The sequence below is a fragment of the Procambarus clarkii genome, chromosome 23 (genome assembly GCF_040958095.1).
Source record: "Procambarus clarkii isolate CNS0578487 chromosome 23, FALCON_Pclarkii_2.0, whole genome shotgun sequence".
Lineage (NCBI taxonomy): Eukaryota > Metazoa > Arthropoda > Malacostraca > Decapoda > Cambaridae > Procambarus > Procambarus clarkii.
Window position 1 is genome coordinate 30,737,170 of NC_091172.1, and position 18,366 is coordinate 30,755,535.

General features: G+C 43.9%; 1 protein-coding gene across 8 annotated transcripts in view; it reads left to right on the plus strand.

Moving 5' to 3' along the window:
- The window catches only part of PAN2 (PAN2-PAN3 deadenylation complex catalytic subunit PAN2), a 74,656-nt gene that overhangs the window by 48,129 nt on the left and 8,161 nt on the right, over positions 1 to 18,366 (plus strand). For 7 of the 8 annotated variants that reach the window (XM_045751322.2, XM_045751325.2, XM_045751327.2 and 4 more), the window contains 7 exons: positions 287 to 450; positions 5,433 to 5,589; positions 5,864 to 6,001; positions 6,886 to 7,016; positions 7,167 to 7,351; positions 9,554 to 9,777; positions 15,808 to 15,937. In XM_045751322.2, the coding sequence (XP_045607278.1) occupies positions 287 to 450; positions 5,433 to 5,589; positions 5,864 to 6,001; positions 6,886 to 7,016; positions 7,167 to 7,351; positions 9,554 to 9,777; positions 15,808 to 15,937 (1,129 nt within the window). Of the gene's footprint in view, positions 1 to 286; positions 451 to 5,432; positions 5,590 to 5,863; positions 6,002 to 6,885; positions 7,017 to 7,166; positions 7,352 to 8,546; positions 8,713 to 9,553; positions 9,778 to 15,807; positions 15,938 to 18,366 lie in introns of those variants that run through there. The other variant, XM_069330071.1, reaches the window with a different exon arrangement.

An 18,366-nucleotide genomic window follows, 5' to 3' on the forward strand; every position in this document is an offset into this window, starting at 1 on the left:
TCCACAAATACTGTATGTAGAATGGTCCACAAATACTGTATGTAGAATGGTCCACGTTGTTGCTTTAAGTACTATCTAAACAAGAGGATGGCCTTTGTGTATTTTAGGGGCATCCTAAACCTTTTCACATATGCTTGTTTGACAGAAAAGGCAAGTGATTGCTTCACTTTTATTATAAATCAGTATGCATAATTTTGGCAAGTATTCTTGTATTTATGTACAATATTCTCCTTCTAATGTTGTATACTATTATTTAATAACTGGCTTCATCTTTAAAATCTTGCAGGTAGCTGTTCGTTTTCCAAAGTGGTGGAACGAAGTATGAGTCTCGAGCAGACAAGACAGGCTTGGTGCGACTCTTGTACAAGATATCAGCCTATTGAGCAATGGCGCCGCTATAAAACACTGCCAAATATTTTGGCCATGAATTGTGGCCTTGATAGTGCACAAGTAAGATACATCCTAAGTTATTGTACATTTAATGGAGAATTAAGATTTTTTGGGAGAGTCCAGAATCATACACTGATCAGTGCCATACTATCAGGTGCCATCAATCGTAGAGTTCTGCTGACCTACTGGGGACTAGAATCCAGAACCTGGTCCTCACAGGTGCAGGGAGCGATGGCCTATGAAAACTTCACATATAAAGTTTAATCATACGAAGGAAGCACCCTGCAAGTTAGGTGACCCAAAACAAGCTACTGCATGATTTAAAAGTTAGATCACAGCCTCAAACTTACCAAAAGAACTCCTCAAACAATGAAAATAAACCAAAATTTTGTGAAACTAGTGACTGCTAGTTTGTCCCCTACCTCCCTCCCTCATTTGGGGGGGGGGGGGAGGGAGGCATACTGAGTCTGCTGAATCAACCCCACCCTCAGTTCTATCTGATGTGTGCCTTGGTGCGGTCCTAGTTGCTCTGACTCCAGTCTCCTTTCGTCATCTAAGTGGTGTTTGTTAACCCCTTAACTGCGTTGCCTCCAAATGTGACACCCCCGCAGTGCGCAGGAAATAAATTCTCTGGAAAAAATTCTTTTTTCTTTTTAAAGTGTCAAAAACCCTTCCCTCAGTATGGGTATGTAAAAAAAAAGTCGAAATTGTACTTACTTTGGCTGCTATGGGGTCCGGAAGTTGGGGCGTGACGTCATCATTCCCCGTGCGCCTGTGCCATAAGCTCTCGGGGGCGGTGGGGCGCTCGGGGCGGGGCGCGCGAGTTGCCGCGAATATATTTTCGTTCATTTTTTGCGCACCTTTCCAAATACATTTTCATTGTTTTTGTGCCAATCCAATGTATAATGAACACGTACACTATAATATCGCAGTACAACATCCGTACTGTCCGTAGACACTGTGTTACGTGCATGAAACTTGTGTACACATATGCAGCACATATTTACTATGTATCATGCTAATTTGTGTATATATACAATCTATTTACACACTATACACTGTCACACATTATATACATTCACCATCAACACATTCAGAACACAGCGTAGCAGCTGCTTCGTATGGGCCAATATCAGCTGCCTCGTATGGGCCAATAGCAGCTGCCCCGTATGGGCCAATAGCAGCTGCCCCGTATGGGCCAATAGCAGCTGCCCCGTATGGGCCAATAGCAGCTGCCTTGTATGGGCCAATAGCAGCTGCCTCGTATGGGCCAATAGCAGCTGCCTCGTATGGGCCAATAGCAGCTGCCTCGTATGGGCCAATAGCAGCTGCCCCGTATGGGCCAATAGCAGCTGCCTCATTTGGGTCACTAGCAGCTGCCTCGTATGGGCCAATAGCAGCTGCCTCGTATGGGCCAATAGCAGCTGCCTCGTATGGGCCAATAGGAGCATTTGGCCATGAACACATTCAGAACACCTCGAGTGAGAGCAGCCACACCCAGTCAGTCTCCCTCACTCCAACATCTTACTCGCCAACATTGCTCCTCCCACCATATTGTTATAGTTCTTATTACACATGGTCTATATACCTATCTACATGTTTTATTTACCAGAACTATGCAAGTAAGCCGGTATTGTGTCCAAACAGTACAGTGGCCACCATACACTGCATGAAAAATCACACAGCAGACGACGCTACGATTACGTCACCTCCCTCACCAAAATAGCTCCTCTCAACATTCTCCTGTTGCTGTTCTTACACTATATACACACACTATATATACCCATGTACATATGTGTTGCCCATAGTGAACAACTAAGCTAGTATGGTGAGCAAAGCAAGAGTGGCAGCCACACACACACGATGAGGTTACCTCAATTCTCGCCCTCCCTCCCTCCCTCATCAAAATTCCTCCTTCCACAATACTACGCACAACGCTAATTATAACCACAATCCTGCTATTATCACAATCCTGGTCACTAATTCCTGTAAATGAATAATTGACCACACGTTTATTTTGAAAAGGAACCTAAGAAATCATTTGAAGATTCCTAGATGAACGAAATAATGCTGTGGTGCTGTGGCTAGCGCTGTGAACATCGTGAACAGCATAGAATCACTGAGATTTGAACATTGTACCCAGTCATTATCACACTCAGGCTCTAATATAACACTATCATAGCTAAATAATACAAGTTATATATATATTTTGACATTATTAGGCGATGCTGTGGTCACATGCTGAACAGCAGTGCTGTGCGCTCATGCTGCGAGCGCCAGCCTTGGTTGCTCACACACTACTGAGGCTCCCACACCCGGGAATGTGGACCACGATTTTTTTTAAAGATGGCGTCTGTTTACAAGAGCCCTGAGGAAGCTGATGTGAACCCCATGTAGCCGCGGGAGTTTGGAATGGAACGTGAAAAATACAAATACCCGGAGGCGCGTTGCGCAAACCAGACGTGAGCCTGCAGGCGCGTTGCGCAGTTTAAGGGTTAAGGGCCTTTTGAGGCAGGGTTGCCTTGTTGGACTCTGCAGCCTGCTGGGTTTCCTAGAGCTCAATTGCATTCCAACTGTTTGCCACTTTAGTCTATTTGTAACCCAATTAGGTTATAAGGAGCTCAATTATATTATCAGCTGTTTACGTTCATAGCTTTGGTTTTTTCAGTTCTGGCAACCTTATTCTGAGGCTGTTTTATACACATTTACATAGCATGAGTCAGAAGTACTTAGAGTTGCACGAGCTCAGGGTTCTCTTCCCTGTGCGATCTATTTGTACCACCCTTGTGCAGTCAGGGTTGGCTTGTCTGGGGCATTAAAGATACGCTTCCTTTAAGGGCCTCCTTGTGTTTTGAGGGTTGGTCCTCGCCCTTAACCCCACCGCACTGTGCACCTGGTTTCAGCAAAAACTTCATAGTACAATTGTTAAGGACATATTTTTGTTGTGTTTATAGATGTTTAGGTAAAGTTAATGTCAAAATATTTCCAAACTCAACCATTTTCATTTCAAAACAGTGATGAACACATTAAAAACATTAAAATATAGCCTAATTACAAAAAAAATAGCACAACTCTCAGAGCACCTCAAGGCTCTCTGCGCAGCATGGTGATTAAGGTAAGCCAGTGGTTTGTGGCTGTCTGTTCTCCCTGGGGTTGGGAGTGTTTTGGCTGGTGGGGGTGCACTGGGAGTTGCGCGACCAGCTATTCCACTAGCACATTGGTGCACTAGTTGCCCTTTCTCCGTGGCTTGCTTTGTAGGCACAGTTCTTTCTTGTCCCCCTCTCCAGCACAATTATTGGGATTGTTTCAAAGCTCTCCAAATGTTCTCACTAGAAATAAGACGAGAGTGAGATCAAATAATATACAGATGGAAAATACCGGAGGGCCAGGTACCAAATCTACACAGTAAAATAACAACATAGTGGAGTGAATGATTTGGAAGAAAATGTAGAATAGAACCAGTAATGAGCAGGGGTATTGTAGGCACAATCAGAGAACACTGTATAAACATCTGAGGTCCGCGGTTGTTGAACATACTCCCACCGAGTATAAGAAATATTGCCAGAACACACGTGGACATCAAGAGAAAGTGTGCGCCTCTTGCTCATTCTGATTTCTGTTTTTATTTTATTATTTTTATTTTTATTTCTGTTCTCCAACTACGAGGTCCTCACGGTAGACTCCTTTTGCCTGGACTGGTTGAGGTGGGAGTGCCTAGCAGGGACAGGTTGTGGTCCCTGCTAGGCAAATAGTACTCTACGACTGATATCACTAAGTATTGTGGCACTGATCAATGTATGATGTGAACGGGGTGAGAATAGCTTGAGCTGCCTCATCCCTTTGTGTGTATTTTACCTCAATAAACTTATTTCAGTTTCAGTGTGTGATAGCTTCAGGTAGCCTCCGGGGCTCATCTAGAAACACCCAGAATCTGGAGTTACATTACATTAGAACTTTGAGACGATCCCGGTAGTGTAGGTGCTTTATCGTGTATGTATGCTGTCCTTGATATGGGTGACATAGGAAATGTTTGTCTAGTGTCCATAAGTTTTGTTCTCCATGTTTCAAATCCCCCAAAAGTATCTTTTGTTGACCACTCTTTTCCTGTGGTTTAAATCCCCAAATATTAGAATCTTTGCTCTGGCTCTCTATGCCAATGTGGCCACCTTTTCTACTATCTTTCACTTTATTCGCTGTCCTCACTGATTTCATAGATAGTATGAAATCTTGCTGGTTGATTACATTCACTCTTGCCACTCATTCTTGCAGCTCTTCCCCTTTTATTTGCAATGCTGTCTGCCTTTGTGTACCAAATTAATACACCACTGACTTCTGCTCAGCTCCTTAGTCTCTTGCCGGTGGGTAGATTCTCCTCCTGGGCTAGTCTCATTCTGAAGGGGTGGCATTTGTGAGTGTTGGTCTAGTCACATACGCTCATTTCTCCGGTCTCTTTCCTTGCCTGTGTGATTAGGCCCACTTTCTTGCTGTGCACGATTATCCTCGTCTTGTCTTGGTCTCGCTTTTTGTTCCATTTGCCCCTTCTCCAATTCCATTTCCTGGTCCTCTTTCCATTACCTTCACTTTTCCTCCGTTTCTCCTAGACCTGTCTTCCTTACTCATGTTCTGGCTAATGAACTGCGTACAGTATCTTGAAATTAGTCAAGATTATGGGATATAAATTGGTAATGATTGTACCGTATATAAATCTGTGATTTGTATGATGAGTGATCATCTTGTTTTGATGAGTACCTTCAGTCTTTTCTTATATTGCTCTATTTTCCTCTAGTCTCTTTCCTCCTCATAATGTAAAAGTGATATGATATCAAATCACTATAATTCTGTGAAACAGAATTATAGTGATTTGCTAATGTAGATATTCAATTGGCTAATTTTAGTTTCTAAATTCCTGGTATTCTATGAAAGTAGTGAAAGCAATACCCTCACATGCATGCTTTTTGTTAGTTTAGACAGTTACATGTCGAGACAGCTGCTTGTTGTAGTCCACTTTAAGAGCATACTTAATCTTTCCCTGATTTTTACAGGATATTAAGTTCTGGAAAAGCCAGTTTGAAATTTTGTTAACCGATGTCTGTGAAAAGAAAAAAAAGGAAGAAAAGAGAAATGCAGAATCTAAAGGAGGAAATAGTGAAAAAGAATTAAGCAAATCAAATGATAAAACTATTCCAGCTCTTAGTGCAGGTGAGAAATCTAATGGCACCATTGTCTGAATGCATAAAATAAAATATGAAGAATAATTCATACATACAGTAGTTGAAAATGTAATAACAAATTCTAATTTGCATCAAGTACTCAAAGTACTGTACTGTATTCATATAAATATTCAATTTCAATATATAGTAAATACATATTTAATGTAAACATTTTGACGGCGGTTTTCAAATACTGGGTACCCTATATATTTTGGCTAATAATTGCTATAAATTATTTTAAAATATACTGATATATATTGCAGGTAGTCCATCCACACCATCAAAGAGATACCCAGACAGTTCGACCCTACAGCCTTCTCCCGCTCGACCTTGTAGGTACAGTCACGGGTGCACTCGTCACGATTGTCGATTTTGGCATCCCGGTCGTGAAACTGGGGAAGGTACGTTGAATTTTTTATACGCGAGTGAGGGATCATGGTATTGTATTAGGAATGTTAGAATTTTTGTTATGCTGTCTACTCTTTGTAATCCAAATTATATGGATTAAATTGAATAGGGATTTGTGTTAATACAGGCAAGCCAACAGTCACACATTCACAATTGTCATTATTCCACCTGTAAGGACTCCAGGGGCACCAGCCGACAGGGAGCTAGGACCACACAGTATTTATTCTGTCCTGCAAATGACTGAGAGAGTAGGGAATGGAAGGTGTTGTGGGATAAGAGGGAGGGGAAAGTGGGGAGAGACCAGGTGTGTGGATGAGAGGGAGCATGTAGTGATCAGGTGTGTGGATGGGAGGGACCAGGTGTGTGGATGCGAGGGAGTAGGGAGGGACCAGGTGTGTGGATGGGATGGAGTGGGGGAGAGACCAGGTGTGTGGATGGGATGGAGTGGGGGAGAGAGAGCAGGTGTGTGGGTGGGAGGGACCAGGTGTTGTGGATGGGAGGGAGTGGGGAGAGACCAGGTGTGTGAGGGAGTGGGGAGTGTGGGGAGGGACCATTGGATCCCTATAATACTATATATATTAATATAGTAGCTTCAGGGAGCCACAAGAGGCTCCACACAGAAATATTTTAATGTGTTCATCTTATTCAGCTGAATATTATATTTAGTTTATTTTACTTGCATAATAAGACTTTTTAAGTAGAGTTAAATATGAGTGAATAAAGTGTTAGAGTGCACAGTGGGAACACATTAGATGAGCGCAATGCCTCATATCTCGCATCCATTTGCAGAAATCAATGACAATGCACGTAATCTATTAGTAATATTTCTAACTAAAATGTGACGAGGAAATTTCATAATAGAGTTCTACACTTTTAGCTGGACAGCAACCAGTGCATGTGCTTAGCCTTCTTGACCAGACAATGGAATACTCGTGGGTACCACTTGGCATGAGAGCAAAGCTTAATGAGGATGGCACTGTATCACTCGCAGATATCCCCAAAACTGAGGTAAGTGAACATTACCTTGTCAGTAATGTGTTACTTTTGTTATAAGTTTACAGGTAGACCAAATTTTATGTGAATATTTCTGGAGTATACGTAATAAACTTATCTTAAATATTTTTACAATTATTGAAATTGTGATGTTTTCCCACCCAGCTTGAAGATGCCAAAGATAATGAAACAGGTGTTGTCTTTGAGCTTGTTGGTGTTGTCTCTCACATAGCAGATCCACGCTTCCCTGACAAAAATAACTTGGTTGCTTGTATCAAGGTTGGCCCCGACTATCATGTTCGTGCCAAAGTGTCGTCTGTTTCCCACTGGTATCTCTTTAATGACATAAGGTAAGAAAATTTGTGCATTTGATGACTTTACTATGAGTGTCTTTGCAGTAGTAACCAAGCCAAATGCTGGTTCAGTTAACCTTTCAACTGTGCATATTAACCATGGTCGTTTTATTGGTGGTACTCCAATAAACCTGTGTCGAATTTAGGTCTAGCATAAGATTTAAACTCCTGTGGTTACACAGAACACGTATCTGTTTCATCAGGTCTCCAGTAAAGAGACATCATCCTGAAAAAATTGTGGGCAGCCCTCCTGGATATGAAAGCCTTAGTAATAACACAGCAACTATGGGTAGCACATGCATCAGCAGCTCATAGCACTACCTTGCAGCTTGTACCTACAGCATCACTTAATTTAACTCGGCACATCACTGTGATGTGCCGAGTTTATTGTGACATTTCCCCCGTGTTCGTAAATTTTTTTTTATCTTTGTAAAATGATAAATTCCCTTCCCTGAACAAATACATGTAAAAAAAAAAAAACTTCCATTTACACTGCGTCAGACAGGTGTTTGGAAGCCAGAGGCGCGTGCACCACCCATGGTTGCTCACTCAGTACCAAGCCAGTCAGCAGCCCTAAGACATTCTGGGAATTTTTTCAAAGATGGCTGCCTCTCACTGGAGGTCCCAAGAGTCCATTTCGTACAGAACCTACCGCACACGTTTTGAATGGGTACGAAATATTCAAATGGTGTTTTCTCGGTTGGCGCAGCACAGTGGTTAATTATGAAGAAATAAATAATTATCTGACAGTGATAAAGATTGTGTACAAGGTTCAGATATCGGTAAATCTGATGAGGAAATCCGTAGGAGCTGTGATGAGGATTCGAACCTGGAAACACCTACCCCATAGGTTCAAACCTTCATCACGGCTCCTACCAATTTTCTCATTGATGCAGTCACGTTAGTGTAATTACTCTGTAGTAAATCCGATGCTGGTGATGATGTTCCCAAAGCAAATCGGATAGCAACAGCACACAGCTGCAGTTTGGTGCTTCTATGCATTATGTAACAATACCTCATGTTCATTTAGAAAAACAAACATGTGGAAAATTATTCACATTCTGGATTTTATGGGGGGAGCCCCTTGTAGCCAATTGAAATTTGATGCTTGGATAGTTATCATCTACTGGGTTACACCAGCCATAAAGTTGTAAAGGATTGTTTTTTTTTTTTTTTTTTTTTTCTACCACAGACCTGGAACCAGATATCTGGCCTGACAAGTGCAGGGAGCAGTGACATTATTTTCCCCATCTTACTGGGGAAGGCAACCAGAAAGTCAGCAAGTCAAAACAAGCAGCTGCTGGATTCCAGGCACAAACTAACATTAGTCAAGAATTCACAGATCTCCCGGGCTGGCTTCCTCCTTCCCCCAACGAGTGGAAAGGTGAAGGCAACAAGCGGGGGCCTGGTTTGACAAAGTATTGTTTGTTTGTTTTTGAGGGGAATTATTTTGATATTGTGGCTGTGTGTCTTATATTAAACCATGCAGTCATTTGTTTTGAGATGCCTACTTTTCTGGGTGCCTTTCCTGGTTGGTGGCAGAAATGCTAAACTTTAAATGTAAAGTATTCATAGGTCATTGCTTCCTGTGCCTCTCTGAGGGGCCTAGGTTCTGACTTGTTGTCCCTAGTAGGCAACAAGAATTCTGCAACCTATGACTCGGAATGGTATGGCACTTAACCACTGTGCTGCGCCAACCAAGAAATTTCGTTCTGAGAGTTGTACTATTTTTTTTAATTAGGCTGTATTTTAATGTTTTGTTTATTGTTTTCATCACTCTTTGTGTTTTGATATGAAAATAGTTGAGTTTGGAAACATTTTGACATTAACTTTACCTAAACATTTATAAAACTAACAAAAAATGTCCTTAACAATTGCACCATGAAGTTTTTGCCAAAAACATTTGCGCAGTGCAGGGGTTAATGAGTATGCTAGCTTCAAAAAGTTGAAGGGGCTTCCCACAGACAGTCAGGTAAATTTGGTCACTGCAGTAAAAATACACAGAGTACCAGAGTCGACTCTATTTTCTACATTCATGAAAATGTTCTAATTATTATCTATTGCAAAAATGATGTTCCTAGTGTTATTGATTCATTATTTTGTGGGGAGAGTATAGACAAAATTCAAATGTCTAAAATGTGAGCCACCCGTATAAATAATAATATAAATTTCTATTGCATTCAAACATAATGTGGATAGCATCCAGCCAATAGCACAAGAAGAAGCAGTGTGGTTTCCATGTGGTTGGAAGACTCCCTGTGTTCTCTACTGGCAGCAACGTCGATTGGCTCCAGAGTCCCAATCCATAGAACCAATTAGACCAATAACTGTGGATGTGTTTGGCGAAGATAAGTCATTGGCACAGCGTGGGAGGAAAAGGATTACTTTTACACCACTCACAGCAGATGAAATGCCTGGGGAAGGTGAGTTTTACCTTGAATAGTGTTTATCAGCAATTAAAGCATGTCTGTGGGAAAAGTAAACATCAGTATAGCATCCACTTGATTTAAGGACCTTTTGTTTACCATTTCACTAGTCCTAATGACTGAATTTGAGATTGGTAAAATCATTTGATGAGCCATTGGTGGTTAAATTCACGGTACAGCATTAAGTTTATAGAGCCAAGTGCTTGCTAAATCTGCAGGCCACTATTGGGTTTCTTGGGACAACTTTATCCTCACTAGGCCAATGTTTTCAACATGGTATTGGCAATTCTTTGATGTGGCTGTGGGAGGGTAAAGTGTGTATGTAACTACCCAAGTGTAGTTACAGGATGAGAGCTACACTTGTGGTGTAGCTCGTAGGTTGTGACTTGTCTGAATCTCTTTGTCGCCACGGCTCCTGCTTGGCCGACAGAGAGGTTGATGTACGTGGCTGCCAGGGTGGATATAAAAGTATAGTTCCATGCCAATTGTCTTCTATTTTTCCATGGGTGCAGTGTGATTCCATCTGGTCGGCCAACAAAGCTAACAGAGTTACATATCAGTAGATTGTGAGGCTCTCTCTCTGCTGGACACTGGGTAGAGGCAAGGCTCTTCTTAATAATGTCATCGACATTATAAATATATATTTATATATGTATACACAGTACAGTATTTATATATTTAAATTAAATAAATAAATAATTATACACACAGGAATACAAACTCTACTAGGTGAGTACACTCAGAATTACAATTGCATATACCACATATTTTGTATGGAAAATATACAGAGATCTTACTTTTAGCAACACAAATCATTAATGTCCATGAATATTTCTGTGAGGAGCCCCTTTGGCTCCCTGGTGCTATTGGATTGATATACGCTATACTGTATTAGTCTTGGGCTTTAGTCAATGGAGTCCTGCCTACCAGGGACCAGAGCCAGAACCTGGCCTCCTCAGAGAGGCAGAGAGCCCTGGACCTACGCGCTGGCTACTCGCACTGCAGTTCATGGCTAAAACGCATCTGGGGGCGGATGTCGACTCAGGCCTCAGATTCTTGCTGGATTTTGTGCCCTTGTGGTGTTTCCTGCTGTTTGTGGCACATTGGCCAGGAGTAACATAGTGTACTGAGGGCTACATGCGTTTAGGGCTTCCTTCCCTAAGCGCCCTGTGAGTACTACCCTTCGGTTCTAGGATTACCTTCCCTGGTGTTCTCGGGCTTCACTGCCATAGGGGTTACTGCTGCTCGGCAGTTGCCCTGCCCTTGGGGCCAGTTGGGGTTTAGTGGCCTTTGTTTGGCTTTGGGTAGGAATTTGTTGCTGGTTTGGGGTGCAATGTGCTGTAGGCGTGCTGCTCCCGTTGCACAGCATGCCTACCAGTGCAGTTTCCTTGTTCCCTGTTCCTCCTGTTGTGGTTGTGCTTTTGCAGGGTTTTTCTTTTCTTTTTCTTTTTGCTAGGAGGTGGTCTGCCTGGTTTGACCATCAGCCCCTTTAAGGTATTTCGGAGGCCCTCTAGGCCCCCCCCCTGTACTTGAACACCTCTCAGGGGTCCAGTTATAGCCCTATTCCCTCTTATTGACATAAAAGGGCTCAACCTGCTTTGCAGCACCGTTACCGTTGCTTGAGCTTCCCGTAGGCTGAACCTCCTACGGGACTTTGGGAAAACCCCGTCGGGGCTTGACGAACCCATGAATGCACCTTCCAAATCCCATCTCGTCTTAGTCTGCCTGACTAGGGGCACCTGACAGCTGGGTGGACAGCGCCTCAGATTCGTTGTCCTGAGGTTCCGGGTTCGATCCCCGGTGGAGGCGGAGACAAATGGGCAAACTGTTTCTTTCACCCTGATGCCCCTGTTACCTAGCAGTAAATAGGTACCTGGGAGTTAGACAGCTGCTATAGGCTGCTTCTTGGGAATGTGTAACAAAAAGGAGGCCTGGTTGAGGACCAGGCCGCGGGGATGCTAAGTCCCGAAATCATCTCAAGATAATCTCAAGATAGCCTTGTGCGAGGTTGAAGGTTGTTTGTTGCCCTTGTCTCAGGGTGACGGTCACCTGTTGTGCCTCTGTCATGCTGCCTGTTGGGTCGGTGACACCTACGACCCGGAGTCTTGCGAGTCGTGTTCCCAGCTCGTACTCCAATTTACCCATTCTTTTACAGAAGTTCTTTGGAGCCAGGCGGCGTCTGCGTTTCATTGGCGGTTTTGGTTGTTGCAACTTGCTAGGTTGGTTGCCCGCTCGAATGCCCCTGGGCTGCCCCGTTTTAGTTGGGTCAGACTTGGGGAGCCTTGGTCACTTCAGTCTTGATTCAGTCCGCGCCACTGAGTCCATTTCCTGCCGTTGTGGTTCCTCTTCCCCCTCTACTGCCGGCTTCATACCGTCTGACTGTTTCGGAGTCGGAGCGGGGTTCAGTTGGGGACGAGACTCGGGCGGTTCCGGGGGTTGCCCCATTTGTTGCGGGGACGAATATTTTTTTAGCCTGCTCCTCGCGCTGTCTTGGCCTTACCAGCACGCTCCTTTTCTTGTTGCCTTTCCTTTGGACTCTGCTTTTCTTCTAGGGTGGTAGAAGAGCCCCCCACAGCCCCTTCATGGCCCCGGGGCTGTGGGGGGAGCCCACTAGCAGTTCTGGGGCTGTTTGCCTCTGCTTGGGCCTTGTGCCTCTGCATGGGCCTTGTGCCTTTTGGGCGGGTTTTTTTTTTTTTTTTTTGTCCTTCCTTCCCATCTGCTTCGTTTTCCTCCATTTGCCATCGTGATTTACACTTTTTGCCAGACGCTTCTCCTCTTGTTTTGGTGGCCATCTTACTTTTAAGTGGGTGCTTCCCTGCCTGGCCACCTGGTATAGAACAACACTGTTAAACATCATGTTATTTTCTGTTGCCCAATCGAAAACTTTGTTGACATCTGCTTGTAGTTTTTCAATGTCTTCAGCAGAGGTAATTTTCATGCTGATTTTTGTGTCGTCTGCAAAGGATGACACGAAGCTGTGACGTGTATTTTTGTCAATATCAGATATGAGAATAAGGAACAGTAGCGGTGCAAGGACTGTACCTTGCCAGGTACAGGGTGCTTTACCTGCTTGGCCACCAGGGTGGCACTGTAATTTATTTACATGCAACTGCTGGGCGTGTGAGCTTGTGTTTTGGGGGCATTATTTTGCCTCTGTTGGGAGTTTATCCTCCCATTGCTGTCTCTGTTTTGTTCTTTCTTTAGGGGCTTCCTGCCTATTTATTCCTCTGGGAACATTTGGGTGTTTGTCTTTTCACCTGGTCTTATGTCTTCTGTGTTTGGGTTCTGGGCCCAGTGTCTGTGCCCTATATGCTCTGCTAGCTCCCACGCCTTCGGCATTTGGTGTTCGGATATTTTTTTAGCTGTTTTTGCTGGGGGTTGGGTCAGTCATGTGTCTGGTCTTTCCCAGTTCTTTTGGGTTCTTCAGTTATGTTCTGGAGGTTTTCTTCCTCTTGGGTTTCCCCTATGGAGGTTCGGGAGGCACTTGGTGTTTTCCTCTTGTACGACCCAGAATTTGTCCCGCTTAACCAAGCCTTTTTGGTGTTCGGGTCCTCGTCCCCCATTTTGGGTTCGTTATGGGGTTCCTGGGTTTTCCTGGCGTACACTTTTTCTTCTAGGGGGGCTTGGCACTAGTTTTAATGGTCATGTTGGGGCTCCAGCTTCTGCTAGTCAAGGTGGGCCTTTGCTACCTCCATCTGTGCTGATGCCTCCTCTGGGGCCTTTTATCATGTTTTGCGTATAGCTAGCTCTACTCGCTGGTCGGATTCTCATAGCCAGCCCCATCGCTGGTTGCCCCATTGGTGGTGATGAGATGGGGTGTGAGGCTGGCTCCATTTGCCCATGCTTGGTCCCACGCTTCATGGGCATTTCAGGTCGTGTTTTCTGGCCTGTGGTGCACCACAGGTCTTCCAGCCTGTGGTTGGGGGCTCCTCCTCTCGGAGGCTCGGGGCTGCGGGGCACGCTTCTCCCAACCAGGTCAGCTTGGAGTGGGTGCCTCTGAGTGTGATTGGACCGACCTAGTGTCTCAGATGGGTTTCCCTCTTGTTCCAGTGTCGTCACAGGACTGTGCAGATCTTTGGTTCTTCTGAACTGGTCCCTTCTGCACTGCTGGATTCCTTGCCCCTCCTGTCGGAGGACACCTCTGCCCCAAATCCAGCTTCTTTTGGAGCCAAATTGGTGGAGGGTGTCTCTGGCCCTCTGGGATGTGCATTGGCACATTCCATTTCTTTCTGGGTTCAAGGACGGGTTAGGTTTTTTGGTGGGGTGGCATGCTTCTTGTTTTCGTTGCCTCCCTTTTGGTCTACCTCGACAACTGGTGTGTGTGGGCTCCAAGCCAGTCTGCTGGTTTGCTCACCAGAGGAGTGGTTCTTTCCCAGCTTGCTGCATTTGGGTTCCTGGTGACCTGGGGGCAGCCCCATCTGGTTCCATCCCAGGTTCGGACCTCTCATGGTGTGTCTCGCCTGCGGTCCTCATCTCGACGACAGTATGAGGTGTATTTGGCAGTCTTTTTTTTCATTTCCTCTCGTTGTATCGTGCAGCGCTGGCAGAGCTGCTCTAGCTTGCATTCTGTAAGTTTTCTTGTGCTTTGTTTCACCTCCGGCCTGCTCATGCACCGCCTGAGCCGTTCTGGTCCTTGGACAGGGTGCTCTCTTTCTCCCCTTCCCAAGACAGGGAGGGCTGCGTGGAAGCAATGAGTAATGATTGCTTGTTTGATTGTTTCCTTTGTTTTCCTTTGGCGAATTCTGTTTCTCTGTTCGGTCTTGATTTTTTTCAATTTCCTACCATGTGTGGTTTGTTTTGAGATGCCTACCTTTCTGAGTGCCTAACCCCAGTCGATGACCGACAAGGAATACCCCCAAATACAAAGGGGGGGGGGGGTCTCCTTTAAGCCATTGCTCCTTGTGCCTCTCTGAGGAGGCCAGGTTCTGGCTCTGGTCCCTAATAGGCAAGGACCAGATTCATGAAGCAATTACGTGAGCACTTACGAACGTGTACATCTTTCCTCAATCTTTGACGGCTTTGGTTACATTTATTAAACAGTTTACAAGCATGAAAACTTGCCAATCAACTGTTGTTATTGTTATAAACAGCCTCCTGGTGCTTCAGAGCTCATAAACTGTTTAATAATTGTAAACAAAGCCGCCAAAGATTGAGAAAAGATGTATTAGTTTGTAAGAACTTGCGTAACTGCTTCGTGAATCTGGCCCCAGGACTCCACTAACTGAAGCCCCAGACTAATATAGCACATATCAGTCCTATAGCTCCAGGGAGTCAAAGGGGCTCACCCAGTAAGTGGCGGTTCATTACATTCATTGCTGTTTTTTTTGCATTCAAAATGTGTGGTATAATTACTATTGCATCTACCACACATTTTGCATACAAAAAATATACTTGGATATCACTGATTTGTATTGTTAAAAGTACAATGGCTTGTCAGGCAGAGCATGACTGCTCTGCACCTTCAGTCATTGGATGGTGATGCTTCAGGCATGTTCCTCATCTTCTTACTAAGGCCTGCCATGTTCATTGCAAATTATGCTATTTGTTTGTATGCTGCTGTGTTTCATATGCCAGCTGTATGTAAACAGAGAGTATATGATGCTTGCAACGTTTCTTACATGCTAATCATGTATCAAAATAACTCATTAAAATCAATAACCAAGCAGTGGCTTTGTCAGGCCAATCAGCAACAGCTATACAAAACGCCTTGTAATTTTTCCAAGTATTGCAAATGAGCTACAGAGTTCTTTACTGTCAAATGATGTCCTTCTAGAATGAGTTGGGCTTTTGAATATTATGGGGCACCTTAAATCATTTCTAGGCGATTAGAGCATTTGGATAGATCACTTTAAAGTGGTTGGAGCAGTGTAAGGGTTAATTAGTGTGTATATTATCATCCATAAGAACATGGTGGAATATAAATACTGTAAATAAATAATATTAATACTATTTCATAAATAGGATATAAACATTTTGATGTTTAATATAAATATCCACTTAAATCATACTGAATCCTCCTTATTGCAGGAGATTTGGTGGCTATGGATGCCGAGTTTGTGAACCTCCATCAAGAAGAAGCCGAGATTCGAAGTGATGGCACTAGAACTACTATTAAACCCTCACAGAAGTCTGTTGCAAGGATTACCTGCATAAGAGGGTATAACTAGTTCCCTTTTTCAGAATATTTCTGGGGGAGCCCCATCGACTCCCTGAAGCTATTGGAACTGATATGTGCTATATTAGTTTGGGGTCATCAGTCACTGGAGTTCTTATGCCTACTGGGAACCACGAGCCAGAACTTGGTACCCTCAGAGAGGCGCAGGGAGCAATGGTCTATGAGCACTTTACATTTAACACTTTAACTGCACGGCCTATGAATATGACGCCCCCCAGTGCGCATGAAATAAATTCTCGGGAAAAAATTCTTTTTTTGTTCTGAAAGTGTCAACAAACCCTCCCTGTGTATGGGTATAGCAACGGAATTTCGAAATTGTACTTACTTTGGCTGCTATGGGGTCCGTAAGGTGGCACGTGATGTCATCGTTCCCTGGGTGCCCGTGCCGTAAGCTCCTGGGGCGGGGCGCTCGAGTTGCTGCGAATATATTTTTGTTCATTTTTTGCGCAGTTCCAAATACATTTTATTTGTTTTTACATGCTATTCCTATGTATAATGAACATGTACACTATATTATAGCAGTAAAACATCCGTACTGTCCGAGGACACTGTGTTACGTGCATGACACTTGTGTGCACATATTTTGCACATATTTACCATGTATCATGCTAATTTATGTATATATACAATTTATTTACAGACTATACACTGTGTCACACTATATACATTCACCATCAACACATTCAGAACACCGCTAGTGTTAGCAGCCACACCCAGCCAGCTCTCCCTCACTCCAACATCTTACTCGCCAACATTGCTCCTCCCACCATACTGTTATTGTTTTTATTACACTATTTACACATGTTATATATACTTATCTACATGTTTTATTTACCAGAACTATGAAAGCAAGCCGGTATTGTGTCCAAACAGTACAGTGGCCACCATACACTGCATGAAAAATCACACAGCAGACAGCAGACGACGCTACGATTACGACGTTGCCTCCCTCACCAAAATAGCTCCACTCAACATACTCCTGTTGCTGTTATTACACTATATACACACACACACTGTATATACCCATGAACTTGTGTGTTCCCCATAGCAAACCACGAAGCTAGTGTGGTGAGCAAAACAAGAGTGGCTGCCACACAGTGAGGGTACCTCAATTCTCTCCCTCCCTCCCTCACCAAAATTCCTCCTTCCACAATACTACGCACAACGCTAATTATAACCATAATCCTGGTCACTAATTTCTGTAAATGAATAATTGACCACAAGTTTATTTTGAAAAGGAACCTAAGAAGCCGTTTGAAGATTCCTAGATGGATGAAGAAATAATGCTGTGGACACTGTGAACATCGTGAACAGCATTGAATCACTGATATTTGAATATTGTATCCAGTTATTATCACACTCGGGCTCTTCTATAATACTATCATGGCTAAATAATACAGGTTGTATATATATTTTGACATTATTAGGCGATGCTGTGGTCACACGCTGAACAGCAGAGCTGTGCGCTCATGCTGCGAGCGCCAGCCTTGGTTGCTCACTCACTACTGAGGCTCTGACACCCGGCAATGTGGACCATGATTTTTTTTAAAGATGGCATCTGTTTACAAAAGCCCTGAGGAAGCTGATATGAACCCCATGTAGCCACGAAAGTTTTGAATGGAACGTGAAAAATAAAAACACCCAGAGGTGCGTTGTGCACCCGAAGCCTGGGCCTGCAGGCGCGTTGCGCAGTTAAAGGGTTAAAGTACTGGTATGTCATATTCCACCATCGACCGAGGTGTGCACCCAGAAGATAGGTGAACCAAAACAAACAACTTTTGTAATATATTGTTTAACAACTGTACTGCACATGCTGTGATATCATGGATAAAGGGTGTGTGCCAACCAGCATATCACATTTGTTAGTATATCGTAAGATTCGAAACTTCTGTGGGTTCACGTGTCTCGCATCCTGTTCCTCAGGACTCCAGTAAACAGATGGCATCTTGAAAAAAAATTGTCTTTATCATGTGCTGTGTCCAGCGATGGTTTTGCGCTACTATTTGCGAATCACCAGTTCTATTTAGGTGGACTTGTTGTGGGTTGATCCGGTTTCCTTGGTTCCCTGTTCCAGGGTTATGCAGTATGTCTCGGGTTGTACACAGTGTCGTCAAGGCTAGCCAGCCTGCAGTCTATCCTCTTACTCATGATGTTTGGAAGTATGCCGCTTTATCAGAGATTTTATGTAACGTAGTATGGGGTGATATTTGGGCACAGGGGTTTTGGATGTCTAACATGGTCCTGGCTGCCAGGTATCTTGCTAACATTCCTGGTTCTCTGCAGCCTTGTGTTGCTCTGGGGCATCTGTCGCAGCCGTCAGTCTTGTCTTTGACTTGGTACCTGTGGTGCTTCCACCTCCCTGGTAAGTTCCTCCATCTTTGTCCTTCCTTGTCGGTAGTTAGCTTTAGGGA